Raw genomic sequence first — 13776 nt, 5'->3', positions numbered from 1 at the left:
TACACACACACACACACACACACACACACACACACACACACACACACACACACACACACACACACACACACACACACACACACACACACACTTGTTGTGACTAACAGGTTGAATCTCATGAATAGTTGAACTGATGGAATATCTGAAGGTTGCACATGTTACCAGTGTTTCATGTTATTCATTCTGGTTCTTCCTGCAGGACAAAAGAGAAGCTGTGTTCAGTTTGTTGTCAGTCAGTCTTTAGTTTCTTCATCCTACAACAGTTGTGTCCTGATAGGATTCAGAGGAGGAGCTTTAAATATGTTGAAAATGACGTGTTATTGTCTTGTCATTCATCAGCTCTAGTTGTTTTAAACACCTTTAAACCTCAACCTTCATTTCGTGTTTCTACATCGTTGTATTTTGCTGCTGTCAGTGACACTTTAGACTTTAGACTTTAGACTAAAGACAAATATTTTCTCTTGTATTCCTTCTCTGTAAATAACTTCTAAACTCCTCATGCAGCGCGATGTCGGTTCCCTGCATTAAAAGTCCATCGTTTTAACTCGCATGATGAGAAGCTTCAGTGTTCTGCATGAAGTATGTTCACTGTAATCTCCCTGCAGTCAGTCGGGTCGTCACGTGTCTGTTAATGAGGACACGATGCAACAGACAATTAGTTATAAAGATAAAGCTCAGACGAGACCGACGGGCGTGAAATCAATTCTCTTCAAACCTACTGAACTCCTACTGAAGACACGATGTGTACATGTCAGGCTGTCATGTGTAATATGAACATATCTATAAACTTAACGGGAATTTAATAATAATAATAATTGGAAAATGTGGCTTCAAATGACCAGATGTTTAAAATCTCATCTTTTCGTTTCCTCTCGTCTTCTTTTATTTCCTTTGGACAATTTTGTGATTTAGTGTAAATGTTTTTTTGATTCAAATGTAAGCAAGCAGCTAACCCGCATCACGTTACAGGATTTGTGGGTAATGGAGTTCAAATGTGCCTTTATGAAGCTTCAAAAGAAAGTGCTGCAGCTTTTCTTATGTTTCAGTGTGAGTGTGTGCGCCCTGGTTTCTGCCTGCAGGTGGCGCTCTCTCACTGAGCACATGTTTACATCTGTGTGCACTGTGTGTGACCTTGTTGCCCCCGCCTCATTGGCTCTTTATTTTGACGACTTAAGTCTTTAAAATAAGATAGCAGAGCCAAGAGAAGGGAAATAAGCCTGGAGGTTTTTGAACACGAGTGACTGTGAGGGAGGTTTTTAATTGAGATGTTTCATAATTTAGCGGTCTCTTTTTTTACCACATAAAACCCTGAAAAGTCCTTTAATGTCATATCGAAATCCCTGAGCTAGTAAACATGATCCTCTTTTACATTTTGAAGCCAATTACAGTTGTACAACTGCGCATGCGTTTCCCCAAGAATATGTTTAGAAAGTCAGGATTTGTTTTGGCTGCACTGGGTTTGAGAGGCTTTGACAGTTTACTGAAAACAACAGATTGAAATAAATCCATAAAATGTCCAAACAGAGAATAGAGGACAGAGAGTGTGGGTAGAGAATGTTCTGGCAAAGATGTGGGCAAGATAGGGAAACAGCCAGGAGACAAGAGAGGAAAAGAGAACAGGAAATGTTGAGATTTCCTCTGGATGTGAGGTGTGTGCTCGCCTTGTTGCCCTCTTTCCCTGCGTGTGTTAGAGTCAGAAAGAGAAAGAAGCCAGCTTTGTGAAGGTGCGTCTATCCTTGGGGGGGAAAAGAGCTTTTATTGTGTAGTTGTAGCTCGAAAGCAATCTTTGGATAATTAGTTTTCACCATGTTTTTTTGGGACTTAAATTACTTACAATCTTTAAACAAATGTAATTGGACTTTGCGGCACTTTTAAGTTGTGGATCTTTAAAAAACTGAATCCTTCTCTTTTGTCACTAGCAAGCGATTTCTTTCACACTTTTTCTTTTTACTCATTTTCTTGCCCCCCAGTCGGTCTTTGCTTTGTCGATCCCAGTTGTCATTATCACTATCAAGGCGCCCAGGGTAATGTAAGCAACCGTTCCTCCGGCTTTGGATCCCTCTCACCTGAAGGACTGAGTCACCTGTCGCTAAGCCGAAGCAAATCCCTCGTTTCCTGAGCGAGTTCTCTGAGCCTCGAGGTTTCAGCCATGTTACGTTGCGTTCTCCAGCGAGCCAACAACCTGAGACACTCTGACCCTCTGGCCAGTGTTTCATTCAGAGGTAAGAGGATCATGGGAGATTCAGGGGGTCGGTAGTAAGACGATGCATATTACAATACATAGTAGAAACCTTTAAATATAAAATGTAAGATAAAAAATGACTTTCCTACACAGCTAAACTGCATTTTCAGTAACGTTTCAACGTTTAGTAATAGATCACAGGTTACGTAACTTAACTTAAGTTGGGTCCGTAAGTTATAATAAGTCAACGTTGACTTTTTGTCTCCCACTTGGTGGAAAGTCCTGTGTTTGTTTGACCCACAACAATCTCAGACCTTTGCAGACTTTGATTAGAAACGTATTTGTAATACGTCAAGAAGAAACTAAGTTTCTCTCGAAACATAATTGACGATGCAGTTCTGTCGTATTGGAACGTCATTTTCACTCCTTTAATGTTTGTGACTTAAAGTTTAAAATGTATTTCTCCTCAGTCTTTGTCAAAAGGACATATAAACTGTGCTTAAAACCGTTTTTTCGGATAATTTTCCTGAAACAGCTTCTGAACTGAAGGCATGTTGGTGGGCGTTTCCCGTGGCAACAGTTGACTGAATATCTCAGGCTGTCGTTGCTAGGCGACCAGCTGTAAACTTCCTGACTGATGCACGTCATAACCCTGTAGCCTGTAGTCTGTAGTCTGTAGTCTGGAGCCTGTAGTCTGTAGTCTGTAGTCTGTAGCCTGTAGTCTGTAGTATGTAGCCTGTAGTCTGTAGTCTGGAGCCTGTAGCCTGTAGTCTGTAGTCTGGAACCTGTAGCCTGTAGTCTGTAGTCTGGAGCCTGTAGCCTGTAGTCTGTAGTCTGTAGTCTGTAGCCTATAGTCTGTAGTCTGTAGTCTGTAGTCTGTAGTCTGTAGTCTGTAGCCTATAGTCTGTAGTCTGTAGTCTGTAGTCTGTAGTCTGTAGTCTGTAGTCTGTAGTCTGTAGTCTGTAGCCTGTCGTCTGTAGTCTGGAGCCTGTAGTCTGTAGTCTGTAGCCTGTAGCCTGACGTCTGTAGTCATAACCCTGGAGCCTGTAGTCTGTAGTCTGTAGCCTGTAGTCTGTAGTCTGGAGCCTGTAGTCTGTAGTCTGGAGTCTGTAGCCTGTAGCCTGTCGTCTGTAGTCTGTAGCCTGTAGCCTGTCGTCTGTAGTCTGTAGTCTGTAGTCTGTAGTCTGTAGTCTGTAGCCTGTCGTCTGTAGTCTGGAGCCTGTAGTCTGTAGTCTGTAGCCTGTAGCCTGACGTCTGTAGTCATAACCCTGGAGCCTGTAGTCTGTAGTCTGTAGCCTGTAGTCTGTAGTCTGTAGCCTGTCGTCTGTAGTCTGTAGTCTGTAGCCTGTCGTCTGTCGTCTGGAGCCTGTCGTCTGTAGTCTGGAGCCTGTAGCCTGTAGTTTGTAGTCTGGAGTCTGTAGCCTGTAGCCTGTCGTCTGTAGTCTGTAGCCTGTAGCCTGTCGTCTGTAGTCTGTAGTCTGTAGTCTGTAGTCTGTAGTCTGTAGTCTGTAGTCTGTAGTCTGTAGTCTGTAGCCTGTCGTCTGTAGTCTGGAGCCTGTAGTCTGTAGTCTGTAGCCTGTAGCCTGACGTCTGTAGTCATAACCCTGGAGCCTGTAGTCTGTAGTCTGTAGCCTGTAGTCTGTAGTCTGTAGTCTGTAGCCTGTCGTCTGTAGTCTGGAGCCTGTCGTCTGTAGTCTGGAGCCTGTAGCCTGTAGCCTGTAGTCTGTAGTCTGTAGCCTGTCGTCTGTAGTCTGGAGCCTGTAGTCTGTAGTCTGTAGCCTGTAGCCTGTAGCCTGTCGTCTGTAGTCATAACCCTGGAGCCTGTAGTCTGTAGTCTGTAGCCTGTAGCGTTCAGCCTGTAGTCTGTAGGCTGTAGCTTGTAGCTTGTAGTCTGTAGTCTGTAGTCTGTAGCCTGTCGTCTGTCGTCTGTAGTCTGGAGCCTGTAGTCTGTAGTCTGTAGCCTGTAGCTTGTAGCCTGTAGCCTACACTTTCAGATACATATGTCCCTCCATTGAGCTGTTATGCTAAAGATAAGATGATAAGTATTTGGTTTACCTCGACTGGGGATGCCCAATGGCACAAGGTGGAGGTCACTTGGCTACCTGGCCTGTTTTCCAATCAGCTTGTTGTTTGTACTTTCCACAAGTCAGTGTCTGCCTTCTTAATGAGGTGAGCTCTGCTGGTAACTTCCTGCCTTTGTCCGGACACTGTTTCCTGGTGCCATCATATGCAGTAATGGAAGAGTTTAAATATCACCGTCTGAAAAGTCCTGAATTCAAAATGTCTCTTGAGTAAAAGTACAGAAGTATTATCAGTAGTTAAAGTATCAAAAGTAAAAATACTCGTTCTGCAGAATGACTCCTTTCAAAGTATCATATTATTATAGAATATTGTATTATTGTACATGTAAGAGCTTTTTAACGTTGGCGTGCATCAATGTGGAGCCAATTAAAGATACTTTATATATTACTGGTTACATGTGTATAGTACTAAATGTGTAAAGGTACATTTACTCTGAAATGTAGTAGAGTAGAACTATAAAGTAGCATAAAATGAGTTTTTTATCAGATATTAGAATATATATTTCCTTTCTTTGATGGACAGACGGGACGTCTCAGGGCTTGATCTGATTTTGTCTTCGGTGGTTTGTTTGAAATGAAGCAGGATAAAGCACAGAACAGGAGAGATGAATGTTTGTCACTCGCCATGTGTCTGCAGCTGGAGGTCAGCAGGTGTATATGTGATTCTAATGTGAGAACATGTGCTTTTGTTTGTGTGCTGAAGGCAGGATTTCCGGCCAAAGTGTTGTTATAGGAAGGATAAGTGTTGTTCTCCATCAACTACCAGAAATAAGAACTGGCAGTCCTGCTACCTCATCCCAGTCCTGTACTTATTATAGCCTGGACACACACTGTACAGTCTCGTATTAGATTAGTTAAAGAGTGATAAGAGAAACAGGTGTCCTCTTATTGGGAAACAGATTTTTAGAATGGAAAGAAGAAGTTCCTCCACAGAGTTTATTTCACCTGCAGGACTTCTCAGAGGGCATCAACCAAAGAACTCTTCGTATGTTATCTTCTGAAGTGGCCACAGATGCACCAACACACACACACACACACACACACACACACACACACACACACACACACACACACACACACACACACACACACACACACACACACACATGTCTAAACTTAGCTTTCCCACACGTAGTTCACAGCACTGTGGGTCACAGTTTGGTCTATTCTCGGCTCATGACAGAAACTGTGCCAAGCTGAACCAACCAGGAAGTTAACGCTGTGCCACTTCCTGTCTCTGAGATGCTAGCTCAGATATCAGCCCTTGAGAGACACACACACACACACACACACACACACACACACACACACACACACACACACACACACACATTCAAATATAATGTACCCTCTTGACCCCTCTGTGGAAGGGTGGAGGTGTTTTTTAATTCATCTTCCAAGAACGGAGGTACACTTACGTAGGTATTTGCGTGTGTGTGTTCCCTCATTGGGTGATGACTGTGGTGAAAACAGGAAAGCAAACAACCATGGGTGTGTGTATGGAGAGAAATAATGTGTGTGAACCTGAACTACTCTGAAATCAAGACCAGCAGTTGTGTTACCAAAAGTGGACGAACATGGTGTTTTAGGCAAATTTAGAACAACAAATCAATAAACGTTGTCTGTAAAGTAAATGTTGATGATTTCACTAGTGCAATGGTGAAACTACCCTTTTTAAAAAAACATTAGCTTTGTCATTGTAACATGTTAGCATGTTGTTTTTGTCATTGTAACATGTTAGCATTGTCACTGTAACATGTTAGCATTGTCATTGTAACATGTTAGCATTGTCATTGTAACATGTTAGCATGTTCATTGTAACATGTTAGCTTTGTCATTGTAACATGTTAGCATGTTCATTGTAACATGTTAGCTTTGTCATTGTAACATGTTAGCATGTTCATTGTAACATGTTAGCATGTTCATTGTAACATGTTAGCATGTTGATGGCTGTAGACTTGTTTATCTATTCCAGGCTTTGTCAAGGATTATTCCCTGGAAATAAATGAGTAGTTTCTAACAACAGTCATTGTCTCTGTTTCCTTTCATCTGGAAAACATCTTAATCCTGCTTCTACTTCTCCTACTTTGCAGATTTAGGTTATGAACACAAAATATAAATCAACTAATACATGATGATACATTTTCTTTAGCTTAAGCTACCCAGCAGTATATAAAGAAGCAGCTCCACCTTCACCAGCTGCAACGTTGAAAGTTAGGCGGAGCGGTTACTTCTTCCACCACTGCCTAAATATTGATTGAACATCTAATTAGCATGTTAGCTAAAAATCTCAAGGTTTTGCTAGTTAATTTTCCAGGAGGCTAATTGCCAAACAAAACGATGTTATGATATATTAATGTTCCTGTTTCTCCATTGTTCTCCAGGGTCTAAGAAGAAGACAAAGGTCATCAAGAACAACTCTAACCCTGTTTGGAACGAGGTACGTCCTGTACACTTACAAACAACTCTAATATCTTCTATTCACCTTTCTTGTTGCTCCTGGTGGACAGTATTCATTTTGGCAACCACAAGAAGTAACTTCGAATGTGTAAATACCCCCATCTTATCAGCCTAAATCATAAAAAGGAACCACAACAGAGAAGAACTTCATTACTTTCGTTTCACTCTTCTCCCACAGACTAAATTCTGGTCGCTAGAATTCTTCACACCAACAGGAAGTGATGAAGCTGAAAAGCTTTCCCACAAACCTGAAACCTTTTTAGTTGCAGTCAGAAAAATCATAACCGACCATTTATGTTGACATTGTCTCTACTTTGGCAGAACTACAGCACTTTTGTCACCATTTACTCCCATCTTTACACCTTCTTTCATTGGTAACTAATGTTGTTTCTTGTCTCTATGTCAGGGTTTTGAATGGGATCTGAAGGGGATCCCTCTGGACTCTGGAGCAGAGCTGTACTGTGTCGTCAAAGACCATGAGAAGATGGGGAGAAACAGGTACCGACTGCTCGGCATACATTGACTGACTGACATACAATTTTGCTCAGGCAGTCATTGTCCCCAGAGGCTGAACCCTGATCACTTCGGTGATACCCTGAGTTTTCCTCTAGTGCCTGGCTACCTGCATTGTGCAGAGGTCCAACTGGATCCCCTCAGTGATTAACATGAATTCCAGTGATTAAAGTCGGGTCTTTATTCCATGTCTGAGTCCAAGTAATGTACATTTACACGGCTCAAATTCAAATGTGCGTCCGTCACTTAAAAGTGTGACTCTTTATATGTATTTCTGATATTTCATTTGTTACAGTCTTGCCTCTAAATAGATAAAGCAAAGTTGAAATTCAAAGCAATATTTTAGCATCTTATCATTTAGGATAGCGATACATTCCTCCCATAGCTCAGAGTACAGGAATTGAGATAAGGGTGGTGTTGTCTGACGGAGATATGGTGGACGTATCAGACAGGGGTGTGGCCCAAGGTCCAGCATTGTTTGTTTTATGAAAACAACCCTTCAGATGGTTATTTTTGGACCGTTCCGCTTCGTCAACAAGCATTTTGGAGTTCCTTCAGAGGGGAACGGGGGCAAGCATGAAAGAATCGGGTCATCCTCTCATTGTGGTCGTTTGAGTATTTATTCACTCATATTTCCACCCATTCACCAACTGTCGTGTTGATTAATTTAGTGATCCATTCATCCGCCTCTCATGGGACATCAGACCACAGTGTGACCTCTTGATGGACCAAAGGTTGCATTTCACTGCATGTTTGCAGCTCAAGATGAAAGTGTTAACATTGTTTGTTTATATATTAGGTTAATGATAGTTTCATAAAGAAGTTATAAGCTTCTTATCTCTTTGAATCATCTCTATCAAAAGTTGTGATGTACATATTATTATTTCCACTGAATTCCACCACCACACGGGAGAATACGCCCTGACGTTACACAGCAGTGGATTTCAGTGATTGTCCTAAAGTGTGAAAGATAAGCAGCTTGTGTGCAGCTCCAGGATTTGACCCCGGGACCTCTCGTCCCTAAAGTAAGAATGGGGTCGTTCTCTCAGTGTGTATTCACTCACATTTCCACCCATTCACCGACTGTTGGGTTGATTTATTGATCCATTCATTGCCTCTCAGAATCAAACCCCTCGACCAACGAGGACAGTGAGCTTCACATGGAGCAACACGTAATGTAGTTCATATGCATACAAATGGAAACCGAGTCTCATAAAATGTATTTGAGGAGACACTGAATCATTACATAAGAAATAATGTGTGTGTGTGTGTGTGTGTGTGTGTGTGTGTGTTTAGGTTTCTGGGGGAAACCCGGCTGGGTCTCAGAGACGTGCTCAACTCTCCAAACCTGGCCGCCACCTTCACCGTCTCCCTGCTGGACACCAAGAGAAACAACACAGGGGTGAGCACGCACGCACGCACACGCACACACACACACACACACACACACACACACACACACACACAGATTATTTCACAGTGTCATTGTATCATGAAGCGATGAAGCATCATGAATCATTTGGAGTTTCCTTTCTGGAAGTTAAAATAGATGAAGTCAAAGCAGAATAACAACGATACCTTTTCTTTCTTTTTTTATTCTGAATCTGATTAAATTAGTTATATCTTTATTGCAAAAATGGTTTGAAATCAGTTGATTTTTTTGGGAACAGGTGAAATAAAGTCGCCCCACGTCAAGTTCTGTTCCAGCTGTTTAACAAATCTAATTTAAGACTCAAAAATCAACTAAATTAATGAAAAAATGTCCTCACTTTACAAATATGTCCCCACACACACACACACACACACACACACACACACACAAACACACACACACACACACACACACACACACACACACACACACACACACACACATTTCAGACTTTGAAATATAATAAATGTATATTTTCCGGCTGAATCAATCATCTCTGTGCACTGATGAGAAGCTGAATGTCGTTACATAATCACACACACACACACACACACACACACACACACACACACACACACAAACACACACACACACACACACACACACACACACACACACATTTCAGACTTTGAAATATAATAAATGTATATTTTCCGGCTGAATCAATCATCTCTGTGCACTGATGAGAAGCTGAATGTCGTTACATAATCACACACACAGATCCTTGTGTACAGAAACTTTACAGCTTATCACTCAAGTTGCTTTTTCCTGTGAGAGGAAACTGCAGCAGACGACACCTTTAACTGGTCCACACACCCTGCAGGCAACACTTATATATATATATACTACTTATTTATCTGAACAGGATTTTGGCTCGTCCGTCCTTTACCTGACACGAACAATAACTACTTCATATACACCTGGATATGATATAAAGAGTGTCATTTATGCAGGTAGATTTAACTGTTTTTTTAAAGGAACATTTAAGATTTGTTAACCTCATGTTTTCTGTGACTCCACTAGGCCACGCTGACCCTGCAGATTTCCTACATCCCTCCTCCAGGAGCGGCTCAAATGTTCCAGTTCCCCCCCCAGCCCGAGCCTCTGTCCCATAACAACCCCAGTGTGGAGCTGGACACTGTCACAAGTAATATCTTCACAAGTCATTCACTTATTAAAGAAGTTGTATCGGCTGCTTCCACCATATTGGCTTGTTTCACTTCTGGGACTACTTTCTGTCAACCTCTCTGCAGTGATCTCTCTGGACACGTTGGGCGAGGAGGACACGGAGAGTATGATGATGCTGGAGCCAACAGAGGACCAAGGTCCCGACGACGGACGCTCCATGATCATCGTGGGTCCTCAGGGGCCTTCGGGCCACGAGTCCCCCACCGCCCAGACGCCTAAACGCTCGCCACCGTCCTACAACACCCACGGAGGGCTGAGGAAGCGCAGGAGAGGAGCCAGCAGTCAGCCAAAACCACTGGCCAATAAACCACAGGACTTACAGGTATCAGAAATATGGACGCCAGGAGTCTGTATTTACTTTTATAAGAAGTGTTCCTCTGCCTGCTTTCATTAAGGGTTATTTTTTATGGAAATATTACCGATGGAAGCGAATGAAGTTGGTCTTGGTGACATATATCAATTCATCTGATGATGAATGTATTGGTGTTTCAAAGACATGTAGGAATATAAAGCAGGCTCTCAAGTACACAACGATATTCAGGCTGCAGCTCTGTCATGTGCTGGATCAGCAGTCTTTACACAGCGCCGCCGTGTGGTGTCTCTGGTGTATTACACACAGGACAGAATTCATATTATGGTCACAAAACACTGTTTTATGTGCTTAATGTCACTTACCTTGATAGAGTACCTGCTCACGTGTGTCCCCGTCAGGTTCGTGTGCGGGTCATCGAGGGCCGACAGTTGCCCGGCATCAACATCAAGCCTGTCGTCAAGGTAATGTTATCCGGACAGACCAAGAGGACCCGCATCAGAAAGGGCAACAGCCCGCTCTTTGATGAGGTAAACAAACTGAGAAAATGTTCAATAATTCACTTAATTAATAATTCTTTAAGTGTCAAACTGCAACTTGAGTGTTTTCCTCCCGACAGACGTTCTTCATGAACTTCTTCGAGACTCCGTCAGACTTGTTCGATGAGCCGATCTTCATCACTGTGAGTTTTTTATCTCCATTTTGTTCCTGGACTTCACTGTAGGGTATCTTCCTGCTGTAAGACGTGTAAACTCTCTCTACCTGCCCGACAGGTGTGCGACTCCCGCTCACTCAGAACGGATGCTGTGATCGGAGAATTCAAGGTAAACTGGCATTTATTTGTCAACATATGTGGAATTAAGTTGAATTCAAAGGTGTGTTTGTTCTGGGATCATGATTCAGCCGAGAGAAAAGCAAAAACATCTAAAAACATTTGATATCTTTGACAGTTGGACGTGGGCACCGTCTACAATGAGCACAGTAAGTATGTTTATGTGGATTTAATGGTGTTTTATTTGTGTGAAAACTGTCACTAACGAGCAGTTTGATTATTTTTCAAATCTAGAGGATCATTTTGTGGAATTGTTTTAGCTTCAAAATCAGAAATTATTTTTACTTCCTGGTTCTTATTTTGAATTTCTTGGTTCTTGTATTTTATTGGTTAGTTCAAAGAGTTTAACCCCGCTCCCCTCTCTTCAGGACACTGCTTCTTGAGGAAGTGGCTGCTGCTGTGTGACCCCGACGACCTCTCTGCCGGGGTCAAAGGTTACCTGAAGGTCAGCCTGTTGGTTTTGGCCGCTGGAGATGAGCCACCGGTGAGAAAGAAGATCAGCAATATGTAGCCTGTACATTAATGCTAACGTACTTAAGCATGTTACACCGACATGCTAGTGTTTACATATTAGCAATGTTAGCATGTTGCCTTGCTAATCGTAAGCTTGTTATGGTTTTGAACTGTACATGCTAAATATTAGTATAGCTTTTAATGATACTGCAACATAGTAATGTTAGCCTGCTAGCATTCTTATGTTAGCATTCAAACCAGAAGTACCACAAGTGAGACAACTGCACTTTAAACCCAAGTAAGGTGTAAAGATCCAAGAGAGCCTTTGCATTCCACTGGCTAGATTAATAGTTTAAACTGCATTATATCTTTTAATCATATCATATGTTTCGTAATGTAAAAAAAGAATACATTAACACATGTGGGTGTCTGTATGTTTCCAGGCTGATAGACGCGAGTGTGTGGAAGATAAAGAAGATATAGAAGGAAACCTGCTGAGACCGGCTGGTCTGTCTCTGAGAGGAGCCACGTTCACTCTGAGGATCTTCAGAGCTGAAGACCTGCCACAGAGTCAGTCTCCACTGTGTGCTTATTGTTCATTCTCCTCATACAGCTTGAGAGATTTCTGATTACTTCCTGTTTCCTGTCAGTGGACGATGCCTTCATGGACGGGATGAGGCAGATTCTTGGGTTTGACAGCAACAGGAAGAACCTGGTGGATCCTCTGGTGGAGATCCACTTTGCTGGCAAAACTGTGCGTCTTTGAACATTTGTATCCCAAACCCAACATTAAACACAAAACCTAACCAGTTAATGTTTATTGTATTTTATTTATTTTTTCAGGTGTGCACTAAGATTATGGAGAAGAACGCCAATCCACAATGGAACCAGAGTCTGGGCATGCCGATCAGGGTGAGACACACACGAAACTGTGCAAACACACGTTACGACTTTATTGTGCTGCGAAGACAAATATACTCATCGTCATCTTTATACAGCACATGCTTTGTTTCCCCCTCACAGTTTCCCTCCATGTGTGAGAAGATGAGGATCAGAATCCTGGACTGGTGAACCCTCGATATATAACTTTATTTAATTATTGTGTTTTATCAAACTTCAGTGTGACGCTGTGGCCTTTTATGTTTGTTTATATTCTGGCAAATGCATTTAAAAGCAGAGTTTTCTTTCCTCACTTTCTCATTTCAGGGACCGAGCCAGTCACAATGATGTCATCGGCACCACCCACCTCTGTATGTCTAAGATCTCCGCCCCCGGTGGAGAGATAGACGGTAAGACACTCGTGGAAACTGTTTGGTTTGGGGTGGAACTGGCTGAATGTCCTTCTGTCTGCAGATAACGGCTGCTGTGAAGAAACACAAACAGGAACGGATGAATTAATGTGGCATTGTCTCTTTTAAACTCTTTATTAAAGTTGATACTCCAAAGGTGTAACCTGTTTCTTTTATAAGCATAACAATGATAACCCTGCAAATGCTGCAGGTTTTCTATTATTGCAGCTCAGCCATCTTGCACATGAACACCATGTTTTAGGGTTTCTGCATTTTGCAGGAAACCTTAAAATCACGAGTCGTCCCTAAGCTTTATCCCCCGTCCCTCTGAATTTATCGTAATTCATCAGTTTTCTGCAGGCTCTGCCTGGTCAGAGATCGTCTGGTAAACCAATCTGACTCAGTTCAGGGTTTCCGTCAGGGAGATGGAGAACATATTTGACACACAGCTTCAGATGGATCTGTGGTTTGTGAACATAAAGCATGGACGTTCTTTCAGTGCGATGCATGAAGACTAACTGGCTGATGTCCTCAGGGCGTCTCACAGCTGTCTCGCCCTGAGGAAGACGACGTGCATGAGTTCTCCTCACAGTTTGTGACAAGTGCCATCTGTTCTTTGTGTTTGTTTGGAAACATGAGAATAACGGTGAATCGTCAGCATATAGCAGCATATTGTCATCATCGCCTTGTTTAAGCTTTGTTTTGCGTGCATCTGGTTGGGTTTGAGTGGCGTTCAAAGACCTGCTTTTCCTTCCTGTCTGACTCTGAACATGTGTCTGTGATTCTGAACCATCCTTCCTCTCTACGCATTCAGATGACTTGACTCCACGGACCTTCCACTCTGGCAGTACGTCCATCATCCTCTCTACACCATTTTTTTATTTTCCAGCTGTTTCACTTCATTTTTGTGACGTATATTTCTATATTTTCCTTTTCTTTTCAACTCATAACTGTTTCCATCTTGATTCCGATGAAATTCTCTGAATCTATTTGGTCAAGTGTTCAATATTTCATCAATCAATCAATCAATCAATCA

The 13776-nt window shown here is 42.3% G+C and overlaps 1 protein-coding gene across 1 annotated transcript in view; it reads left to right on the top strand.

Moving 5' to 3' along the window:
* LOC115024043 (dysferlin-like) overlaps positions 1–13776 on the top strand; it is a 49010-nt gene that overhangs the window by 1907 nt on the left and 33327 nt on the right. Inside the window, 16 exon segments of the mRNA XM_029455423.1 lie at positions 6648–6703; positions 7130–7221; positions 8533–8638; positions 9692–9815; positions 9922–10178; positions 10568–10696; positions 10786–10848; positions 10940–10990; positions 11117–11147; positions 11367–11482; positions 11895–12021; positions 12102–12205; positions 12295–12363; positions 12475–12518; positions 12658–12740; positions 13555–13587. Coding sequence (XP_029311283.1) covers positions 6648–6703; positions 7130–7221; positions 8533–8638; positions 9692–9815; positions 9922–10178; positions 10568–10696; positions 10786–10848; positions 10940–10990; positions 11117–11147; positions 11367–11482; positions 11895–12021; positions 12102–12205; positions 12295–12363; positions 12475–12518; positions 12658–12740; positions 13555–13587 — 1485 coding nt within the window.

Source organism: Cottoperca gobio, chromosome 18 (genome assembly GCF_900634415.1).
Source record: "Cottoperca gobio chromosome 18, fCotGob3.1, whole genome shotgun sequence".
Lineage (NCBI taxonomy): Eukaryota > Metazoa > Chordata > Actinopteri > Perciformes > Bovichtidae > Cottoperca > Cottoperca gobio.
This window is presented reverse-complemented; position numbering and strand designations above follow the sequence as displayed.